The 18,492-nt window shown below is 42.6% G+C and overlaps 3 protein-coding genes across 4 annotated transcripts in view; all 3 read right to left on the bottom strand.

The window, feature by feature from the left end:
• Window positions 1–9,501, bottom strand: part of nf1a (neurofibromin 1a) — a 71,159-nt gene extending 61,658 nt beyond the window's left edge. For both annotated transcript variants that reach the window (XM_069676524.1, XM_069676525.1), the window contains exons 1-5: window positions 9,260–9,501; window positions 2,653–2,796; window positions 1,288–1,371; window positions 514–704; window positions 249–355 (exon numbers count right to left, since the gene is read on the bottom strand). In XM_069676524.1, the coding sequence (XP_069532625.1) occupies window positions 249–355; window positions 514–704; window positions 1,288–1,371; window positions 2,653–2,796; window positions 9,260–9,319 (586 nt within the window). In that variant the 5' untranslated portion in view covers window positions 9,320–9,501. The remainder of the gene's footprint in view (window positions 1–248; window positions 356–513; window positions 705–1,287; window positions 1,372–2,652; window positions 2,797–9,259) is intronic.
• A 1,755-nt stretch (window positions 9,502–11,256) lies between these two features.
• smco4 (single-pass membrane protein with coiled-coil domains 4) lies at window positions 11,257–14,711 on the bottom strand. The gene is made up of 2 exons (XM_069676714.1): window positions 14,562–14,711; window positions 11,257–12,150 (listed from the first exon to the last, which is right to left on the bottom strand). The coding sequence occupies exon 2, from the start codon at window positions 12,110–12,112 to the stop codon at window positions 11,933–11,935; it is 180 nt and encodes a 59-aa protein (XP_069532815.1). The 5' UTR covers window positions 12,113–12,150; window positions 14,562–14,711; the 3' UTR covers window positions 11,257–11,932.
• Window positions 14,712–16,132: 1,421 nt separating this feature from the next.
• LOC138604603 (nuclear factor 7, ovary-like) lies at window positions 16,133–18,093 on the bottom strand. The gene has a single exon (XM_069676551.1). It carries the CDS (start codon window positions 17,858–17,860, stop codon window positions 16,478–16,480), a length of 1,383 nt encoding a protein of 460 aa, XP_069532652.1. The 5' UTR covers window positions 17,861–18,093; the 3' UTR covers window positions 16,133–16,477.
• Window positions 18,094–18,492: the final 399 nt, after the last annotated feature.

The raw sequence follows: 18,492 nt of genomic DNA, 5'->3' as shown, positions 1-18,492 counted from the left end.
TAATGAGACTTTACAGAACCTGCTGTCACTGACCGAACAGAGAAAAACTCCTTCATCGATGTTTCAAACTGATTTCTCTTTGCTTTGTTTCAGTTCCTCATCAGCTCACCTGAAGAGAACGCTGTGTCAACTGGTCTGTTCTGGTTATTCTCCTACAAACACCAGCTTATGTGAGGGAGATACAGCACACACGTTTATTGTGCTTACACGTTAGCGTGTGTTAAACCTGTGAGAGCATGTGAGCTCACCTTGCAGCAGCCTCTTCAGCTTGGAGCAGTCCACGTTGATGTACTGCATCAGCTCGATGTCGTGAACATCCACATTGTCCTCGGAGCACACGGTCAGCTCCTGCAACCTGAAATAAAACACACAGGGGAACACCTGAAGTCGCTGCGTGGAAGGACCTCCAACACATCAAACATAGCAAACACGGAAATATTGTTTCCGCCTTCGTCCGGGACAGAAAGCGAAGACGCAGCGGTCGCTCAAAAGTGATCAGATTGGAGAGTTTACCTGGTGGAGATTCGGCTGAAGACGGCGTTGAAGTTGTTGCAGCTGAGAGAGAAGAGGACGGCCGAGGCGGAGACGCGGAGCTCGGCGGCGTGCTGGTGGCCCTCGCGGTACGTGTGGATGAAATGGCAGATCTCCGGCAGCAGCTGTTTGACCAGCATCGTCTCATCCAGACGCAAGCAGTCCTTTGATTGCTGAGGAGGAAGCACAGGGAGGAAGAGGAGAACAGTGAGGACAAAGACACTGATCAGACGTGAAGGTGAAAGACAGGGGAAGAAGTTTGTGGAGTAAACGCTAAAACGAGGCAGAGAATCAAAGTGTTCATGACGAGCAGAACAACGGAGGACCATCGGCTGTGCACCAAGCAGCTTTCTTTATAACCCACTGATACCGAGAGGTACCTGGCCACCGTCTGTGAACGCTCACGACAAAAACCTGAACAGGAAGCAGAGATCAGGTCCCGTCGGGTGCTGGACTCCCAGCAAACGCCTGCAAATGTAATCTGGGGCTGCTGGTCCACAGAGGAAGCTCCCAGAGAGGAGGAGGAGGAGGAGCAGGAGGAGGAGGAGGAGGAGGAGGAGGAGCAGGAGGAGGGAGTGACAGATGCAGGGTAAGCACTTTAACAGAGGTTAGCGTCTCTCAGCAGCAGAGACACTGAATCTTTTCACGAGGATGGGAGGTAACACAGCTGACACAAAGGTGTGCATCAGCGGCCTTTAGGTCATCTTCAAAGTGTTTGTTTATCACAGGTGAACACAGCGAGGTATTCAGACTCACCCCAGCCAGACACTTCTCCAGCGTGTCCAGGATGATGAGCTGGGAGAGGTAGAGGTTCTTCTCAGACGCTTCTCCGAATATCCGCTGTGAAGACATTCATGGTACACACATGGTCAGAGTGAAGAACTGCACTTTTTATTTTTGTCCGCTAACCTGAAAATAACTGGAGCTGGCTCCCTCATGTGAGGCCATGCAGGAAAGTAACAGTTGAAAAATTAAGAATTCAGGTCAAAAGAGTAAAAAAGTCATTAAAAGAAAGAAAACATGAAAAGGTCGAGCGCTTTAGTAAACCACAGACCTTATCTCCATACGCAACGATACTTTATTTCGGGCACTGAACCAGAAAGGCAACACTATTTAATCCAACACAGGAAGCCAAACACGACCAGCAGCACAGTGTATGTTTCCGTCAGCTCTGTTGATGCAACAGGGAGAAAAGTTGCTCGAGTTGTCAGCTGATGTCTTGACGCGTCTCTTTTAGGCAACGTAACCTCCAGGACCTTCTGGTTTCATGTTTCACTTTTATGAGACAAAATGTTATGAGTGAGAATCTTTGTTCCACAGGACCAACGACAGACATCCAACGGAGCTTATGAGCCACTGTAGATCAAAAGTATTGATTACGTAGGAGGGGGAATATTCAGACAACTTACAGAACAGACTTTCTCTAACCCTACCTAACCCTAACCCTACCTAACCCAACCTAACCCTAACCCAACCTAACCCAACCCTAACCCAACCTAACCCTAACCCAACCCAACCCAACCTAACCCAACCTAACCCAACCTAACCCAACCTAACCCTAACCCAACCTAACTCTAACCCAACCTAACCCAACCTAACCCAACCCTAACCCAACCTAACCCAACCCAACCCAACCTAACCCAACCTAACCCTAACCCAACCTAACCCAACCCTAACCCAACCTAACCCAACCCAACCTAACCCAACCTAACCCTAACCCAACCTAACCTAACCCTAACCCAACCCTAACCCAACCCTAACCCAACCTAACCCTAACCCTAACCCAATATAACTCAGACTACAAGCGTAGTTCAAACAGAACCAGAACACTTGCCTCGCCTGAAATCCCCATCCCTGCAGTAAACATGACTAACAGGGTCCGTCACTAAACTAACTAGGATGAATGTATTCCAGCCCCGTGTATAAAATATCATCTCTAATCTTTACCCGTTCTTCCTTCATACTACACGCTGCGATGCTACGCGCTGCGATGCTACGCGCTGCGATGCTACACACTGTAACATACTGATCCACCACAGAGTGTGCTGTAGAGCTGCCCATAATGCTCAGCTCGTCCCGTCACAGACAGCTTATCCCACAGTCTCCTGGTCACACACTCACCATGTTGTTGACGTTCTTGAGGATGGTGGTGAGGCCGCTGATGACGAGGGAGAACTTGTACTTGGAGATGTTGATCAGACATTCCTTGTTGTGCTCTGTGCTGACTTTGGTGTGAGTGTTCTGGTGTCCAACTTTAATGGGAAGCTGAAGGGAAACAGAGGCAGGAGGACGGTGAGGCTGTGATACGGTTCACATGATGAACAACACTGGATGACCCTCATAGTCTGTCTCTACTGCTATGTACTTTATATACACGTGACATATCGTATGTAAACTGATACTCAGGAACTATTCTAAATACCAGGTCAATTACCCACTGTTTACTTGTATATTTTCTAAGAGTGTATATTTTATATATTTTGTTATCTAATTTTGTACTTTTTATATATATATATATATATATATATATATTTTGATCTTTATTTTTTTTTACCCTCTGTGTGCTGATTCTTTCCTATTGTATTGTACTGTATAAGCTGCTGGAGACTGAATTTCCCAGAGGGAGTCATCCCAAAGGGATCAATAAAGTTGAGTCTAAGTCTATTCTCATCGATGTCTTCATATTGATCCCAACACCGTCATGAAAGCAGTATTTTAAGGCGTAAATCTCTGAGATGTGTTTCAGTGTGATTTATCTGTTCTGATCAGCTGATCATGTTGTTGTGATAATGATAACAAACTGCAGTTTCTGGTTCTTATTAAGGCTCATTTCACCTGATCGGACTGTAAGCAGAAGACCTGAGAACGCTGTGTAGACACTGTTACTGCTGCTGTAGATTGAATGTGTGGAGGAAGAGAAGACAAAACAAACATGTCTGCTCCAGCACAGAAACCAGACCAGGGATGAGCGCCACCAACTGTTCATCTCTAGGTACTTCTGGTTATCCCACAGTCAACAGAAACATGAAATAATGATTGTATGTGAACAGTCCCCATAGAGCCCCATGTTAAACTTTACAGCAGAAATAAACATGTTTACAGCCTGGTACAAAAAACAGTTTGGGTCTCTATAGCTCATTTCTCTCTTCATGACAACTGTACGGGGAGAATCTTTATACAGCTCACCTGTTTACATTATATTAAGGCTTACAGTGATGCAGCATTAGGGGCGTGGCCTCTTTGAGTGACAGCTGGGAGCTGTCTGCTAGGTGTCCCCTCAGCTCACTCTTAACTAACCTCTCGATCAAACACGGTCACTTATAGATCAAGAAAACTAAGACGGCCACAATGGCCCCTCGAGGGACGACGTCATGGCAGCTGCTTCGACTCGATTAGTGTCCATAACGGGCGCACCAAACAGCTGATCTATGATGTAATACATTATCACCTATTTGTCTCATAAACTCTGAAAGGTACGTTCTGAGGGTTCCGTCACAGCCGTTGAGCTTCTGAGGAAACAGTTTGTACTTCCTAGTTGCTAATTAGAGGTGTGAGATCATGGACATGGAAATCAGCAGTGTATTCTGTGTTGTGTTTCACCCTCCGGACACTAGTTGGCAGTGTTGTAATCATGTTCAGCTATTTTTCACTACAACCACAACGTCACAGAACAAACTGAGACAAACTGAGGCAACAGACAGAGTTACACAGAACACAACGTCTGCATCTTTGATATGAAACCATAACGCAGGTAACTTGATGCGTACGAGTCTTTTGGATGAGCAGCGCGGTTTTATTACAACTTTAAAAAGATCAAACGACTCTTCATTAAGTGTCATTTTCTAATCACTATGTTTTACATCAGGTTGGGGGTCTAAATCATAACGCACACAAGCATAAACTCTTCAGCATCTGTGATTGTTAAAGTGAATTAAAAGTGATTTTCTTTCAAATATTTGTCGATATGTTTCAGCTCCTCGTGAGTTTCCTGAAACCTTATTTGATTTCACTTTCAGTAAAACACAGTTTTGACTTTTGCCTGTATTTTTTTTAACACTGATGAAACGCAGCTGGTGAAACTTTGGGATCAGAAACGGGCCGGTCTCCATGGAGCCGTTACCCACCCTGATCCCGGTCCTGTTGACTGCGTTCGGACGTCCTGATCTTTCATAGAGGCGGACTTGTTGTTGAGCCACAATGCACAGCTGAACAGGCACATCAGTGTCTTTAAGCAGCTCACATTCCTCAAGTTCTGTCAGGAACACTCACATCATTTATTGCAGATGATCGGGCTGTGACAGAGCTGGCAGCGGGAACATAAACAGGAAGTGGGCCACGACGCTGCAGTGCTGACTCCAATTTGGATCAGCATCTCTGTGGTGAAGACAAGTCCTCATTGTACCTGTGAGCGGCTCACTTCTGCTTGGCCCGACAATTTTATGATAGTAAGTCAGAAAAACGTGGCAGCGTGCGAGAGAGGGGACCAGAGAACATTTGTGTTTTAAAACAGTGAAAACAAAGCTGCTGAGGCCTCCCACAGATAAACACAAGAACCATGAATACTTCCCTGATGTCGTTTAACAAACAGATTTTTACTGGGTTCAAAGGTGAAATTGTGACCTTTGTATTTTGACTGCCAACGATTATATTTTATTATCTTTTAATCTGCTGATTGTTTTCATGACTAAACAGTTTACCTTCTCGTCCTTGAGATAAACGTCTTAAGATGTTTCTTTTGCCTGAAACCCAAAGACTCTTCCTTCAGTGACAGACATGACGAAGAAAAGAAGCTAACTCTCACATGTGACAAGGCTGGGACGAGTCGAGCACACTGTTTGACTTTTCTGCTTCAATAAAGGCTGAAAGGATTAATCGATTATTTAACTAGTTGCTGATAACTTTCCTCCAATCGACTCCTCGATTAACGGTTGCAGCTGCACTTGGAGCATTCAAAGCTTTCAGCCACACGTCATGGCCTTCCTCTGCACACACAGGCCCTTTTTACTGTGCGGGTTCGCCTCAGCGCTGTATCCAAGCTCCGCCCTCATGCCGCCTGTCATTTCACATTGGACCACGCAACGCCTTTTGGTGGCGTCAGTATTACAAAATGAAAAGGTCCTCTACTTAAAACATGACTGTAGCTCCTTTTGCTCCGTTGTCAATGTTAGGAACACAGCACTGTGTTGACATGTACATATAAACAAACAATAAGACTTTAAAGTCCCAAATAATAATCAGTAGATTTTCTATTTTACGAAACAAACATCCTCCTCCTGTTACCACACTCGGTTCAGCGACTACAAACAGACCTGTGGGCTGCAGCTGGGTTACTCCTCATCTACCGTTTCTAACGCTGTTCAAATGTTTGTGTGATCAGCGGGAGCAGCCCCCGTGACGGGAACTCGCACATCCAACTTCCTGTCCCCAAACGCACAACCTCACGCCGTGTGCGCGCAGCAGGTGAAGCCGCTCTGCAGCACCTCTGCTCCGTGAGCGGTTCGGGCGAGGTTCCACTCACACAGGGACACATTCACTGAGAAGCCGACTTTCATAACTGCACGTCTGACTCAATCATCCCGCTGACATCTGCATCATATATGACGCTGAAGCATCGCGCGCATGTTTACAGGCAAGTGACACACACACTCTGCATGCAGAGCGTCAGGTCTCTGTGTGCTCTGCAGGAAGAGATGCACTATGGGATATCAGACGTACTCTTCCTGTCGATAAGTTATGGAAAACATGTACGAAAACCAAAACGTGTGTTTATCACGGTTGACGATATTGCAAATCATGGCAGAACGTGACACTGGTGACGGTGTGAAACCGGCACACCGCCCAGCCATCATTAAATACCTTCTGATTTTAACACCTTTAGCTTCCCTTACACTCAGTGCTCGACAAACATTTCACCAAAATGGGCGGAAATATAAGGACGTATCACTTCACACTATCATTAATTAGTCGTCTATATGTTCCAACAGTCAGGTAACTTTATTTTGAAAATCTGCAGTAAAGATACAAGTTTCAAAGATCTAAGCGTGTCTGCATTAATGGAGGTCGGAGCTTTGATCTGCACGTTAACACAAAGATCAGCTTCAGGAAACACTTCACAGGTCACAGGTCAGAGAGCTTGTACAGGAAGTGATGCGACGATGTGGACAAACGTGGACAGCACAGCAGCATGATGTGGGACATCAAACACACCTCTGACTGTGGTAACGCCCAGAGCATTAAAATAAATCACTGTACTGTTAAAACTGTAGTTAAATCAACCCACCAAGGACCCCCGATCATGTTCTGCTTCAGAACAACAGAACGTAGCATCACAAACAAGCAGCATATTTTTGTAGAGAAACAGTAAACTAAACTGACTGGAGGGCTTTAGTGGAGGATTAGGGTAACAATAACCAACAAGTGGATATAACACCTTAAGCTAATGGTGCTAATCCAAGCTGAGCCACTAAAACCCGCCTGAAAGCCGTGATCCTTTAAGACTTACACCAGACCCAAAGACCCAGAGGCCTCCGAAGACTCGGCAGAGACTCGACAGAGACTCGACAGAGACTCGACAGAGCCAAGTGCAACACTTTCCCTTCAAACAACACAGACAGTTAGTGCTGGTAACTCAGCCTGAAGGGGGTGATGTTAAATAAGAGCATCGTCTGACAATAACAGAGAGGTCTCCTACACACTGCACGCACAAGTTAAAGCAGGAGCAGAGGAGAAATGTGAGGCGTTCAGGGACAGGTGGAAAAAACACAACTCGATCTATTCTGGTTGTTGTAAAAGGACCTATGTGAGGCTCTCCGCTAACTTCTCACTGATTGCTGATTTGTTTCACACGTCTCCTCGGTGCTGTTAAATTAACAAGCCATACTCTCCTGATCCTGCAGCAAACATTTAATGCAGGACAGACAGACAGCAGATGATGAGGTAAACAGTGCAGGAACTACTATTTCAATATTATGATTAATTATTAGTAACATTAATGTATCAACGTTTATCAAAGTCTAGTCAGTAAATGTTGAATTATAGCAGGTGTGTAGTAAATGTGGGAACATGTTTAAATGTGAATTATGAAGGTGTGAATGTAGATACGGTGCAGAGAGGGCAGAAAACAGCACGAACATACAGCTTGTTTATATTCCCCTCACTGAGCTCCGGGCAAAGACGCCTAAAAACGCTCCCTATGTGCACTAAGTCAGATTTAAGTAAACTTGATCTGTACTGACATGTCTGATCAATCAGCGAGGCCTGTACTGGATTACTGTGTTCCAAAATGACGATGCTGTGTGGCTAAATAAATTATTTACCATTTGGGATTCTAATAGTGCGACATTTTAAGATAACCACCGACCCGAGAGGCTGGTGAAAGTATGTAGTAGAGATTTAGCATTGTGTTGTAACTTATCTTTGTGTTGATGAGGTGGGTCTGGTAGTGTGTGTGTGTGTGCGTGTGCGTGTGCGTGTGTGTGTGACGGGGCAAATACTAATCTCAACTAAGGCATGAAGATGGATGGAGTGCGCCCGATGAGCACAAATATGGAAATACTTGCTGTAGATGAAGAAAATAAAGCTTCCTGTTGATGCTAAAGCTGCATTTTCCTGCAGAAAGTTAGTTAGTTAGCACATTAGCTCACATGTAGTTCACTCTCACTGATGATGTCTCCTCACATGCTGCTAACTTCTACTGATGTCGCTCCCAGGTATATTAAAGGCTCATCATATAACGTGAAGTGCAGGAAAATAACTCAATTAAATTCTTGAACAGCTTATAAAATACAAATGCTTTATATTATGTCAAACAAATTAAAGCACATATATTTGTCTGTGTGATTATTTATTAACAACATTATTCAGTAGTTTGTTATTTTTGTTAACAACAAGGATTGTGACACTTGACATCTCACACTATTTAATTTAAAGTAAGTATTAAAAATGAAGAATGCTGCATATTTATGTCTGGAAACAAATAAAGTAATCAATAAATACAGATATGTTATAAAGTTTGACATTTTCATTGAAAGTGTTTATACAAAACACAATGTTAACTTCTGGTATTCTGGAAATTACAAGGTTTAGTGTTATTATATTTGATATTTTCTGTGATTTATGTCAACATATATCGTTAAATTAGGCTGAAACATCAACTCCAGAAGAGGCACTAAATGAGGAGAGAGCAGAGAGGGTCTCTTCTTGATGAACGGAGCCAAATGATCTTAATTACATTCCCATCACTACTAAGTTAATTAGCCGATATGAATGCAGCGTGCTAACATTAGGTGCTAACCCAGTCACATCTTATTTGTTTACATTAGAAGGCTAGGCCTGCTGCTAATGTTAGCTAGCTAGCTGGCAGGAACCACAGTGCTATCGTAGGGGCTTTAACTGACACACAGACAGAGTTTAAATATTTAAATGTCCCTGATGTGACGTGTTATTGTGCATTGTGTTTTGTGAGCGGCTGTGTGTGGTGAAATCCCGGGACAGATGTGGGATAAATCAGCTAATTGATCGTAGAGACGGCGCTAGCATAAAAAAGAGCCCATCTTCAGTGTTTTACAGCAGTATATAAAAACCTTTTAAAGTCCTCCTGTTTGGGATTATTCCTACTTAACCTGCTTATTAAAAATCTAGTCTGTGTTAGTGTAAAGTTATCTTAAGAGCCGGGGCCTGAAGACCACCAGAGCCTGCTACACCCATCCCCTGAATCAACCCCTCTTACCTGCTCATCAAATCTGGTGATCACGGCCTGGACCCACTCCACGGGTTTGTGAGCCGCCATGTCCGCGCGGGGGGACACCGCAGCGCTGTGCCGGCAGATCCGAGGTACGAGGCCGCAGCTGACGGGCTTATTTCCGCATGAAAATCTGTCCCGAGTGGATGGGAGAGGACGAGAGGGGCGAGTATTTTTCCCTTTCTGCAGGATTCACCATGCCACCGCCATGACACACCACCGGAAGTCTTCTTCACAGAAGCTGATGGGAGGTGTTGGAGAGCAGGGTGAAGCTAGCTGGAGTGACACAGACCTTCTTCTTCTTCTTCTTCGGTGTTTTTTAGAAGCGACGGGCATCCACAGTGTTGCATTTCCGCCTGCTGCTGGTTCTGGGAATTAGAAATACTTGGACAATAATTTCTGCCATGATAGTTATGATTGACTAGAGTCTAAATACCTTCACTTTCCCATTTAACCAGATTATCATATCTTATATGGTATCACAATTTCATTAGATTAGAATACACTTAGTCATTACACAAGTAGAAGTACTGAACAACGAAATGCAAACAATAATGGAGGAAAAGAAAACTTATGTTGAATACTTAAAATATTTTAGGCGATTTTTTCAATCCATAAATGTGAGTATGAAGACACAATCCCCATTGGGTGTTTTTATGAGAGAACTGCTGCAAATCTTTGAAATAAAAAAAGAGAGAGCAAAACACTGTCGCACATGAGAGTTAGAGATCCAAAGCTTTATTTATTTCTGCTGTCATTTTAAAATGTTATCTGTATCTTGTCTTTTCATGTTTTATGATCACCTTTTATTATGTCTGTGTCAATTTACATTTTAAAAAAAGAAAGTAATGTAGCCGTGAGGGCCCTGAACGCCTCTCTCAGCAGCCCGTGCTTCTCTCCAATAATTCCCTCTTTCTTTCAACTTTCAAAAACTTTCTTCAAGCATCAACAATTTATGTTCTTTCAGATTTTCATTCTGCTACTCATAAGGACTGATAATAATCCCAGAATAACATGTTTAGATGTTGTAGTAATGAATTCGTATCTATAGCACCTTTACAAACTGACTTTACAAAGTGCTTTGACAGACAAAACTAAAAGCAGGATACTCAGAAAGTAGCAGAGACTCAAATATGGCTGCACAGGAGCAGAACATTAATCATTTTACATGTTGAATTAGTTGTTGAATGTTTTTTGAAGATTTTTGTTTTATTTTGACGTAAGATTTTCCGTACTTCCGCTACTTCTCCGAGAAAGTTACAGCTCGTTTACAGCGCATGCGCCAAGTCGGATCAAATTTATCAGAATGTTTTCAGTTCTTAGAATTACCAATCTGTGGTGTTTTTAAATAGTTTTAACATTAACGAATGCACACTATTATAAGACTTAACACTAGTTATAACAATTATACACTTTTATGTCTTTATGTCTAAAAATGTTCAAATTCAAAGGACTAGATTAAGAGGCCGCAAAGCTGCTCTTAACATGGAAATTCAACTTTAATGGATCATGGCAGCAAATTCGGAACATCAGGGAACATTTTAAAAATCGTTTTTCCAGTGCAGTATCCAGGTTTTTCCTCAAGCACCTATTTCACTTCTATTTCGGTACCTACACATGCTCAGAACCATCTCTACCCTGATAGCGACACAATCCTGAAAACTGCACACATTTCAAAACAGTTTATCATCAGGCAAACATTTTAAACCCAAATAACTTTGTGTGTCCTCTTTAAATCAGTATAACTCTGTTAATGTTGTGCAGTGAGACGTTATTTTCTTTTCATGAACACCAGCTTGAAGATTATTTTATACAGGCCTAACTATAAATGAGCTACTGACACTGGATCAGACAACCAGGGGATCTACTCCAGGATTAAAGAGTCTGACAGACATTTTAAACTAGTTTATACAATTTTGGCAGATTACACAAAAAGTAAGAATTGCAGATGAATGTGTATAAATCATGAATTCTAAAACACCAAATAAATCAGATAAAAAATCATTTATTGAAGTGAAACAACACAGTCACATCTCTGTTAAGGCACTTTAACTCCATCTTCACAGATGTCAGGAGTGACTCAAAGGTCTGGTTGTCACGTTCAGAGTAACATTCACATTAGAGCTGTGTTTGAACTTACTGGGCTTACATTCAATACGACACTTTAGTGCTGCATTCAGCTGTTCACACAAGAGACGGGCAACTGAAGCCTTCTGGTTCTCCACGGATCAGTCATGCATACAGGTGTGAGTGCTGTCTGAGGGGTGCATGTGTGAGACCAGGCTGGAGATATTTAGAAAACAGAGGAAACCTGTTTTTAACACGTCTGCTCAAACTTGGCAGCTGTGCACGAGTCTTTGGTATCCATAATATTGCATCATTTTGTAAGACATCAACATGAATCCGCCTGCTGCTTTAACATGAACGGGATTAACTGGACGTCACCTGAAGGCACCACGGAGCAGCTGTTCCTCTGCTCGGTCTGATTTCTTCTCCTGCAGCTGCTTAAAGCAAACAAACACACTTTGGAGGGAGGAGGGCTCTCATTAAGACTAACGCTAGGCCGTCACTGGTTTTCATCCTTTGGGTAAAGCCACTGTCACTCTGTCCTACCCCGTTCAGCCGGGGAGTTCATGTCTCTTTTTAGTAGAGCTCTAATGTCTACTCGATAGCACCAGGCCGGGTGGCCACGTAGACAAACACAACGATGAGCAGCACCACCACGGCCAGCGTGGGCAGGACGATAGTGGCCACCTGCTGCCGGGCCTCCTGCATGGCCGCCTTACGCTCCTTCTTGTCCTTCGATGTTTCCTTCTTGGGTTTGCCTTTCAGCTGCCTCATGATGTCTCCACGACTGTCTGTGCTGCGGTCGCAGGAGCCTGACAGACACAAAAACATTAGAATTAGTCACTTTGATATAAACAGATAAGCGTCAGTTTCCTGGAGGTAAAACACTCCTAAACCTCTCTAGCTGTTTCTGACAGCTCCGCTCAGCTGTGTGTTACAGCAAACTCACTCCCCCTGACTTTATCATTATTATCACCACTATTAATATTGATTATATTGTAAAATTATAGTGTTCATTGTTAAAAGTGGAAGCACTGTTAACTGGTCTGCAGTGTGGTGTTAAAACGCCATCTAGCGGCCTCATTGACACTAGCAGCTGCTTCAGACAGAGAGAACCACGAGAAGAGGACGGAGAGGAAACAGGATCAATGATGTCGGTTGTTTACTAGTGAGGATCGATCGGTCGACCTTCGTGTGAACGCTGTTACTCTGAAACCGTTTCACTGATTGTGGTGGATCAATGGAATGACCTGAGGTCAGGGCTTCTCTTTTAATCACTTGTTTACGTGTTTACTCGTTTTTTGTTTTCCTTGAAATAAATAAATAAAGACATTTCTACTATAATTGGTCAAAAATAAATAAGTACCAGGACACATGTAATAAAGTCTTTGACACTCAAAATTCCATGAGGGAGAACCCCAAGACCCCCACCCATGTAATATCAATGTGTCCCCACCAAAGAAAACTCACCTGAGGGTTCCTGTAGGAAGTTCAACTTTGTATTAAATCACATATTGCATTTACAGCCCGCACAGTCGAGACATCCGAGGAGCATGTGAACGCAGCATCAAACTTACGTCCTTATGTAAAAACATTATTACAGCATTATTATCATTATTATCTGAACCTGGCTAAATGACTTTTACTGCTGTAAGTCCGATCATCCTATATAATCAATATCATGACTTTGATGAACAAACTCAGGTGCTGGATGAACTGGAGCTAACATTACACACTCTTCACTGGTGGGAATTACAGCTGTTTTCAGTGATCGGATCATTTGCCTCGTCTGAGCAATAACAGCCGACTCTCGGCTCCCAAACATTAATTCTTAATTTAGTACCACTTCTGGATTTTAGAATTCATTCAAATTTAGCAACATGTTGACCTATGATAAGTATGTGTGCACATATATCACTTAAACGATTTATTATAAATATCCTAAGCTTTATAATTTTCAGAATACCATAATTTTATATTGTTTTAATAATGACATAATTACATGTGTATTGTAATTAATCATGCTCTTAGTTGTTACAAGAAATACATAAAAGCGATCATTAATTTTTAACTCATAGCAATATTGAGCGATATTGTCGAGACATTTAAAAATGGGCTAAAAAGTCAAAAAGAACTATCCTCATTTTAAAAGAAGCTAAAACACCATTAGTTAATATACTAAACTACAATAATTACACAACTCTTTACAAACTCATGGGACTATAGTTTTCAATTTGAAGGGTATCATATAAAACATGTTATAAACGTGTTCTTTGTAATGCATTTTACGTTTTATGATCAGCCTTTCATAATAATTTATGACCTTTCATAATAATTTATTTAAAAAGAAGAACAAAACAGCTCTCAGATGGGAGCCGCTTAAAGAAGCCGACTCGTTCACCAACAGCACATCACTGTCGCTACCGTGGTCGGGCAGCAGCCATGTCCCAGGAGCTAACGTTACGCACTGTAATTAGTAAGGGTTACCACTGTATATCCGCGGGTCAGTTTGCCATTTGACAACAGGTAGCTAGCTAAAAAACCACTCCGTGTAGTGTTAGCCACATGGCTGCACACCCCTTTCCCCTGCTGTACTGTAGGGGAAGTAGTATGTACTGTAGTATGCTGCTCAGGAAGTTGGAAAACACACTAACTGTATCCGGTCCGGTGGCTACTCTATACTGTCCATGTTCATGCTAGTTAGCAAGTACTAATGCTGCGTTCATGTGCCCCTCGGATGCTCGGAGTTCAGAAGTTGGGATATAGTTCTTCCGACTTCGGTGTGTTCACGAGCTTTAAGTCGTTAAACAGAACACCGTAAACGCTTCTAATAAAGTTATATTTCATTGGTGAGAACAAATATAGGTCACCTTACATGTAAAGCAGCAAGAGGTTACAACCTAGTACCAAATTACAAATGAGCAAAACATTTATGTGTAATACGTGAATCAATATAATATTTTTGACCATCAAGACAACATATACTTGTCCGCTATATTTCTGCGTCAAGTGACGTCAAATCTGTCGACTCGGGTGCAACATTTTCTCAGAAGTACCACGTTCAGACCTGAGGGCGTCTTCACGTGAATTTCCCCAGTCGGCACCTCATATTTCCGATTATTCCGACAACACTTGAATGCAGGGTAACTTTCTGAAACGTGAGCCACAGCACTGACTAAATACTGCTGACGGTTCTTAGAGCTGGCACTGAGAGTTTTCTTACAGTCAGAGCAGAGAGTAGGTCCACGCAGCGGGATCTGTTCTGGAAGGTTCTTCGGTAGTTCTCCCGGAGTCCCGGACCCGGACCGGTCTGATACAGCAAAAAGTACAGCAAGTTAAAATCCTGCTGGTGCTCCCCTGGGCTCGACGTGGCAGTCAGTGGACGGGCTGGAGAAGGAATACCTCTGTCAAGTCCGCTAGCATGACAACAAAGAAATGTCCGGCCAGCCCCTCCAAAATAAACTGCTCAATAAGGTTCTGACTAATGAAAAAAATGGTAATAATGACATTACTAAAAATATGTAATTATTGTTGTTAAAACACATTAACATGAATGATTATGATGTTTGATAATATAACCTCTACCCACTTTGATTAGTAAGGAATTATGCCAGAAATAAGCTACTTCAAAGGTTATTTCCACAGCCTGTAAAATAAGTGGGCGTGGCCACAGTGGCGTCATCAATTTGTTTGTGGTTAAAAAAAAAGGTTTAACTTTAATTCTCCTCTAGAATCAAATATCTGTGATCCCAGATAATGATTTCATACACGTTGAAATGTTTCATTTTTTTTATTTAGACATTGTTACATATTTTTATTCCAGCAAGACTGAAGAAATAAAGTTTTGTCTGAATCTGAATTCAAAAAACATTTTGCAGTCAAATGTGTGCTCATTAAAACAGTGACTATATATTATTAATAACCACAGTTTATTTTTCTCTTTGTGAGTAGCAGAGCCTAAAAAGCAGAATGAGCAGCATTCAGACTGCTGCTATCTGACAATTATAACCTGTTTAAATAATCTATCCTGATGGCTTTGGATTAAGCCATTATGATGATGACACTTTTCACATGGACACATTCATTTTGCTCATTATGTTATGTGTGTTTATCTCTGCTGCTTTGAACAAGTGTAATTAATCTGCACTAAGAGCAACACATGAGAACAGAGTAGGACCTGCTTTGTTTTACGTAAAGGGCCAACATCTCTGCCTGCAGAAGAGGTGTGTTAGATGTGTTTTTGATGACTTTTTTTTAGCGAATGTGATTTTACATTAATTGCTAGCTTAAAACAATAAAAAAGTTAGCTTATGTGTAGTTAAAGCTATTGTGAGGATCTTTCATGTTGTGTGGATGTTGGCGCCCCCTGTGGACAAAGTCGAGTTTTCTGATGAAAAATCTCCTGCTTTCTTTGAACAGTCAAAATCCATTAAATCTGCTTGAAATATTTCAGTGGTTAATGGGAGCATGGAGGGAGCATGGAGGGAGCAGGGCTTCACACTCACACTGAACAGAGGACAACAGGTGGGAGAGGTTTGTCATTTACAGATTAGATTTAGATTTTATTGTCTCACATGGAGATTTGTTTTATACAGGAACATAAAGATATAATATATAAAACCTGCAGCTTGCTGATAGTTCAGCTACAGTATTTACATTCTTTTTTAATTTTTTGAGTAGTTAACAAGTGAAACAAGAAACATTTTTAGACCTTAAAAGGAAACAAAAAGTGACATTTAAGCAGGAAAAAAGACGATTAATCAGTTTAATAAAACTGTTAAAAATGACTTCATCAGTTTTTAGTCCGCAGGTGAAAATCCAGCAGATATAAAAACATAAACTATCACTCTGTAATGTTTCACTCTTTGTTCAAATATGGCTGCTGACTTTTATGTGTTTTTAAAGTTTGATGATTTTTTAATCAACACAAAATAACTTACTTAACTTACTTAATAAAAATCATATTTTCTGATTTTAGTTCAAATATTCTCCCTTACCTCTGACCTTTGACCTCATGCACTGCTCCTTTATTTCTACATCAGAGTCACATGTTCCTCAAAGACTGTCACAAGAAAATTCAGTACTACCTATTCATCCATTCATCATCATCATCATCATCATCATCGTCCTGATGATGTGTTAGTGTTCTACAGTCACAGAGACCTTCACTGGTAAAATCTTCATTTTATCACCAGTGTTAATTAATGGAAACATCCTCTCAGGAAAAGTTTGTGTGTGTGTGTGTATGTGTGTGTTAGTATCAGGGTCAGAGAACGACAGCTCTCCTCTGTTACAGTCCAGATTCACTCTGATCCTCTGGAGCTGCTTCTGCACCTGGAGAACAGTGCGTGGAGCTGATGTGGAGAGGGCTTTATATTTACCATTTCTGAACCGTACTGTCAAACATGCAGACACTTTGTCTCCCTTCCGGTGGACAGACTCTGCTGACACACCCACTGACCAGGCTGTACTGTCTCCAACCTCGACCTCCCAGCTGTGAGTCCCTGAGCTGAAGCCCTCAGAGCCCAGGACAGAGGAGTAATAATCAAACCTCTCTGGATTATCAGGAAGCTGCTGTCTCTCTCTTCGTCTCACGCAGGTCAGATCTTCAGACAGGATGAGGTCTGGACCAGCAGTGTTTGGGTCCAGAATCACAGGACTGTAGGAGACCACGTCCTTCATCTTGTCCCAGATGTTGAAGCTCAGGTTGCCCAGGTGTTTGGCCACATCTATCAGAGCTCCTGAGGGCAGCTGTGGATCCTCCAGCAGGGGGCGCTGCTGGACTCTTTCCACTGCAGCCTTGTAGTTGTGCAGGAATGAGACGTCTGCAGCTCTCTGCTCCTCCTCTGTGGCTCTGACTGTGTCTGAAAGAGCTGCTATCTCTCTGCTCAGAGCCTCCATCTTCTCCTTCATCCTCTGACTCTTCTGCTCCTCTTCCTCCCTCAGTGCAGACATCCTGGCCTCCTCTTCCTCCTCTAGAAACTGGTGAAGCTTCTTAAACTGCTCCTTAATCTGCCTCTCTGTGTGTCGGGCCTGGACCTGAATGTGTTCTGCTGTTTGATCGAACTCCACTTTAACTTGTTTAAAAACCTTTAACTTCTCCTTTAAGGGCTCCAGAGTTTCCTCAAGTTTCTTCTTGTGTTCTCGAGCAGCTTCATCGATGGGTCTGAATCTGTGGTCGGTGTGTTTTTCTGAATCTCTGCAGACGACACACACCGGCTGCTGATGGTCCAGACAGAAGAGTTTGAGTTTCTCAGAGTGCAGACTGCAGAGAGCCTCTGAAGCTCTCTGATCTCTCTCCTGTATGAAGGTCTCACACACGTTCTTTAGAGCAAAGTTAGGAGGTATCAGTTCATTTGAATTTTTTCTCTTACAAACTGGACACTCCCGGTTCTCCTTCTCCCTCCACCAGCTCTGCAGACAGTCTTTACAGAAGCTGTGGCAGCAGGACAGGATGACCGGATCTTTAAAGATGTCATGACAGACGGGACAGCACAGATCCTCCTCTAGTCTGGACGCCATTTAGTCTCTGAGTGGAGGTGAAGACGCCGCAGGCACACAGCTCAAACAGGAAGTCACTCTCTGTTCCCTTGAAAGTTACTTTCTCTTGATTTCTTTTCTTGTTTAATTCAAAATACTTGAAGTGGTAGTGTTCCAGTATTGCCACTATTCCCTGCAACTGTCCTCTCTCAATGGAATAAGTGCTGGTTTTGGTCTGAAGGTAAATCTGACCGTCGGTCTCTCAGAGTGTGCGTCTCGTCTCAGTGACACAGAATAACAACCAGTTTTCCTGGTTCCTCTCAGGTGAGTCAGGTGAGGGAGTGGAGATTCTTCAGCGCAGGAACACATTCGGTTTGGCAGACTTTTATTGTTCTCCCTGCAGTTGAATTAAAATCTTCCAACACATGAATCCTGTTTGTTAGTAGATCCAACACATCAGAGTTGTAGTTGGCTGAACCAGCTCAGTATAATGTTCAGTAAAAAGTGTGAATCATATTGTATTCGTAACAGTTATTACCAGAGGCCGGTCTGCAGCAGCAGCGGGGGTTGGGGGGGTGGGGGCGATGGGTAAAGTGGAGGTTGCTCAGCTACTTTCATCTCATTGACATCATGATTTAAAGGTGAATTCAGACAAGCTGTTACTTCTATTAAGT

Source organism: Semicossyphus pulcher, unplaced genomic scaffold (genome assembly GCF_022749685.1).
Source record: "Semicossyphus pulcher isolate SPU_LCO1_2020_fin unplaced genomic scaffold, fSemPul1.0.p SCAF_26, whole genome shotgun sequence".
NCBI lineage: Eukaryota > Metazoa > Chordata > Actinopteri > Labriformes > Labridae > Semicossyphus > Semicossyphus pulcher.
Note: the sequence above shows the minus strand (reverse complement) of the source record. Positions and strands in the feature narration are given on the sequence as shown.

Excerpts from the sequence above, each read along its gene's own strand:
- smco4 (XM_069676714.1), bottom strand. The coding sequence starts at position 12,112 with ATGAGGCAGCTGAAAGGCAAACCCAAGAAGGAAACATCGAAGGACAAG.
- LOC138604603 (XM_069676551.1), bottom strand. The coding sequence starts at position 17,860 with ATGGCGTCCAGACTAGAGGAGGATCTGTGCTGTCCCGTCTGTCATGAC.